We start from the raw sequence: 3,939 nt of genomic DNA, 5'->3' as shown, positions 1-3,939 counted from the left end.
CGGTGGAAGGCATCCATTTGGGGGAGCCATGCTTTTCACATGGGCAACTTTATGTGGCCTGCTCCCGTGTGGGTAGTAGAAACGCTCTTTTTGTGTATGCTCCTCAGGGCAGAACACGCAATGTTGTCTATAGCGAAGTTTTATAGACAAGTTGTCATTGCAGCCGATGTGGTTATAAACAGTGATCCGGAAGCATTGGCTGGACATATTCGCAAATCATGGCAACATGACTTATGGACTCTTCCACTTTTTTATTGGACAATGCTGACTTCTCCAACAACAATGCTCACTCGGCTGATATCAGTGATTGGCTAAGTTGCTCATAAACGTAACCTAGAGGGACAGGCCCCTTATTTTTTGGTTAAAGCTGTGGTAAGTTTTCCTAAGCTGCTCCAATCCAGATCCCCAATGCAGACATTCAGATCAACCTTCTCTTATGCAGATCTCTAATGCAACTTAAAAAAAGCAGTCAATGAGTGGAAATAACCAATAAACTGATTCCTTATGGGATTTCACAATCAAATTGCCAGCAAACCATTTTCAACCAACCAATTTCAACGGATTCAGCGCAAATCTGATGTCAATGTTACTTATTTTGGTTTGAAATAAAGCACTTGATCACTTCATAATCCTAGCTTAATCCCGGGCAACGCCAGGATATACTGCTAGTTATTATTATTATAATTATTATTATTATTATTACTGTTAACTTACGGGGATGTAAACATTATTATTAAGGTAGTAGTACAGCAAAAGACATTGATAAAATAAGTACGAGGCTTGAAAAACAAAGTACTGAGGTCAATTCATTTGACTAAAGTTCTTCAAGGCATTGCTCCAGCATGGCCGCAGTCAAACAACTGAAATAGGTAAAGCATACAAGGTAAAAGATATATGCATGCATGTATGATGGTCAGCTGAAAAGTTCATAGGCTGACCAAGCTGCTTTGATGGAATATAACCAAATAAGGCTTATTTTTCAACATATAGTCCTCATTGCAGGCCACACACTTCATCCATTGGTGTTGCAGTGCTTGGATCAAAGTGGTGAAGAAGCTTTCAGCCTATTGGTCAAAACAAATGACCAAGAGCAGATATGGCATCATCATTACGGTGGTATTAGTTCTCAGCAAATATTTTTCCATGCTGGGGAACAAATGATAGTCAAATTGTGAGAGTGATCAACCAGTTCAAAGTCACTGTCACATACAACAGACATTGAAGCCAATGACTTGTGTGCTGGAGCATTGTCCTTATGAAATAACATCCCTTCTTCCGTTTTCCTGGCTATTTGGTCTTGATATTGTTATCATTACCTCCATCTTAGCGAAGGTGGAGGTATTGTTTTCAGTCATGTTTGTTTGTTTGTCCGTGGACAAGATATCTCAGGAAGCACTGGATGGATTCAGATGACACTTTCAGGGATGTTTGATCTCATGACTTGCATGAACTGATTAGATTTTGGGATCAATCTGGTACCGAACAAGGAATTTGGATTATTTATCCATTTTTTTTTACTTAATTTTGGAGAGCAGTTGGGTTCATTTTTAGTATTCTCATTTATGAGAGCAGTCAAGTTTATTTCAGATATTCTCATTTTAAAAATCATCTCTGGCTAATTGTTGAGAGGACATTGGTATTGCCTTAGCAGAGGTTTGTGCTCTCTGAGTGCTCTTGTTATGATTATTATTATTATTATTATTATTATTATTATAAGAAGGAGGAGTTAGAGAAGAACAAATGGGTAGTAGTGGAAAAATTCAAAGAAATATCATTAGAACTCACAACTTCTTCCCCATCTGCCTTTTCATCAACAACAGCAACAAACTTTGCAGGAATTGGACTATTGTTGTACAAAGTGGCAAACTGGATTAAATCACAGCCATAATAGCAGTAACCAAACTGAATCTTTTCAGTAATTTTCTCTGTTTCTGGGTCCAAGAGTTCCAATTCTTGGTATATCACACGACCTGATATGATTACATGACGTGTTTCACTGTTTTCAAGTTTCACTCTAATAACAAAAATAAAAAAAGAAAAGAAAAAGGGAAAGTGATTATATAAGGGCAAAGGTACAAGTGTGCGTTTAAGAATTTTCTTTTTTTAACTAGATGGTTCTAGTTTCAATACCTCTGGTTGGTACCTGAGATAAGTATCTTCTACCAAACCTTGAAGTCACAAGAGTTTAATGAGAGTGAAATTTGAAAGATAGAATCTGTGTGGGAGCCATCATATCTTGTATCAACTGGACTTATAAACTTATCTATCTGTCTGTCTATTAATCTATCTTTGTTTCTTTCTATTTAGTTGTGTGTTTGCATGTATAATATATGTGTTTATGTATGCATGTGAGTATGTATCATCAAAGAATGGCAGAATAAATGCATCACACAATGGTATCATGTGGTATTTCATTCCATTTATCATGTCCCTTTATGGCTGACTTTGCCATTTTTACCTTATGATGTTACTAAAATGAGAACCAGAAGCAGAAATGTCACTTGGCTTGACCTCTAGGGCCTCCTTTGATCCTGATTGACCATATTTCAGCACATGGAAAGTTCTTCTTTTGGATAGAGACCAGAACAACTTTTACCCTGGAGGACTGGATGCTGCCCATGTAAACATTCTCGATCCATGCCACCAAAGTTGTCAAAGGGAAAGGCAAGGGAGCTGATATACCCTGTCACCAGTGCTGTTATGAACAAACTCAGAATGCAAATCTGAGCTGAAATAAATACTGCAAGACATCAGGTTTCATACTCAAACAGTTACATTGCTCTGCTGTCCTGGATTCATACTTCATTTCACCAATCTATGAAGAATGGAAGGCAACATTGCCTCTGGCAGGGTTTGTATTCATAATGAAGAGAATCAGAAAAAATATCACAAGGTGTTTTGTTTGATGCTTTAATGATTCTGCCAAACCACTGCTTTTAGTGGTTCATATAGTAAATGCAGTCCTATAAAAGGTTGTCTTAGGGTACTCACAGTCCAATGAACAGAGAAAAGTGAAAGAATGAAATCATATCAATTAATGGAATTTGGTAGTTATATGTTGCAAGTGAAGTGACTATGTAGAGATTCAGTGGCTTATTAAGCAACAAGTAAATAGAACAATTGGCAGCTAAGGATGAAGACTATAACAATAAAATATCCTTCTTTGAATGGTTTTTGCTCGGAACATTAACACACTTGACTACCCACAGCATTTAAAACTCAATGAATTTAAAAACCTTACTGAAATTATTTATGCCTAAAAAGACAATCAAGCACATTCCCCAGGCTCTGTTTTTATTTGTTTTATTTGTTGATACTGATGATGATTCAGACTTACAACAAATTTAAAGCCGAAGGCTTTAAAATAACTAAATGCAAAATCAAAATACTTGCCTTGCTACTTCTTGAAATTGTTCTGGCTCAGTTGCACAATACTGAATCTGTCATGAGAATGTATAAATACAAAGTATGTTAAAAAAGTATGCTTGGTAATGTGAGATAGCATAGTATTATGTGTATGCAGGCACATATAAAGGTTTGCCTTCCTACAAACACAAGCAAATTGCGTGCATGCGCATGTGTGTGTGTATTTTATCATCCTCATCATCATCAAACATCCATTTTTCATGTTGGTATGGGTAGAATAGCTTGACAGGAGCCGGTAAGGCTGGGGTTGCATCAAGCTTTATTGTCTGTTCTGGCATGGTCTCTACAGCTGGATGCCCTTCCTAATGCCAGCCACTTTATAGAATGTAACTGGGCACTTTTTATGTGGCACTAGCAGTGGTACCAATTTTGCTGTGACAGACAGGTCCTCTTGAGTACACCATGGCACCAGATATCTCAGTCTTATGTATGTATGTATGTATGTATGTATGTATGTATGTGTACATATATATATATATATATATGTATATATATATATATATACATATATAT

At 36.8% G+C, this 3,939-nt stretch overlaps 1 protein-coding gene across 1 annotated transcript in view; it reads right to left on the bottom strand.

Annotated features, from left to right (window-relative positions):
- The window catches only part of LOC106870898 (cilia and flagella-associated protein 47), a 195,878-nt gene that overhangs the window by 185,151 nt on the left and 6,788 nt on the right, over positions 1–3,939 (bottom strand). Inside the window, exons 4-5 of the mRNA XM_014917133.2 lie at positions 3,394–3,440; positions 1,786–2,014 (exon numbers count right to left, since the gene is read on the bottom strand). Of these exons, the coding sequence (XP_014772619.1) occupies positions 1,786–2,014; positions 3,394–3,440 (276 nt within the window). The remainder of the gene's footprint in view (positions 1–1,785; positions 2,015–3,393; positions 3,441–3,939) is intronic.

The sequence above is a fragment of the Octopus bimaculoides genome, chromosome 4 (genome assembly GCF_001194135.2).
Source record: "Octopus bimaculoides isolate UCB-OBI-ISO-001 chromosome 4, ASM119413v2, whole genome shotgun sequence".
Classification (NCBI taxonomy): Eukaryota; Metazoa; Mollusca; class Cephalopoda; order Octopoda; family Octopodidae; genus Octopus; species Octopus bimaculoides.
This window is presented reverse-complemented; position numbering and strand designations above follow the sequence as displayed.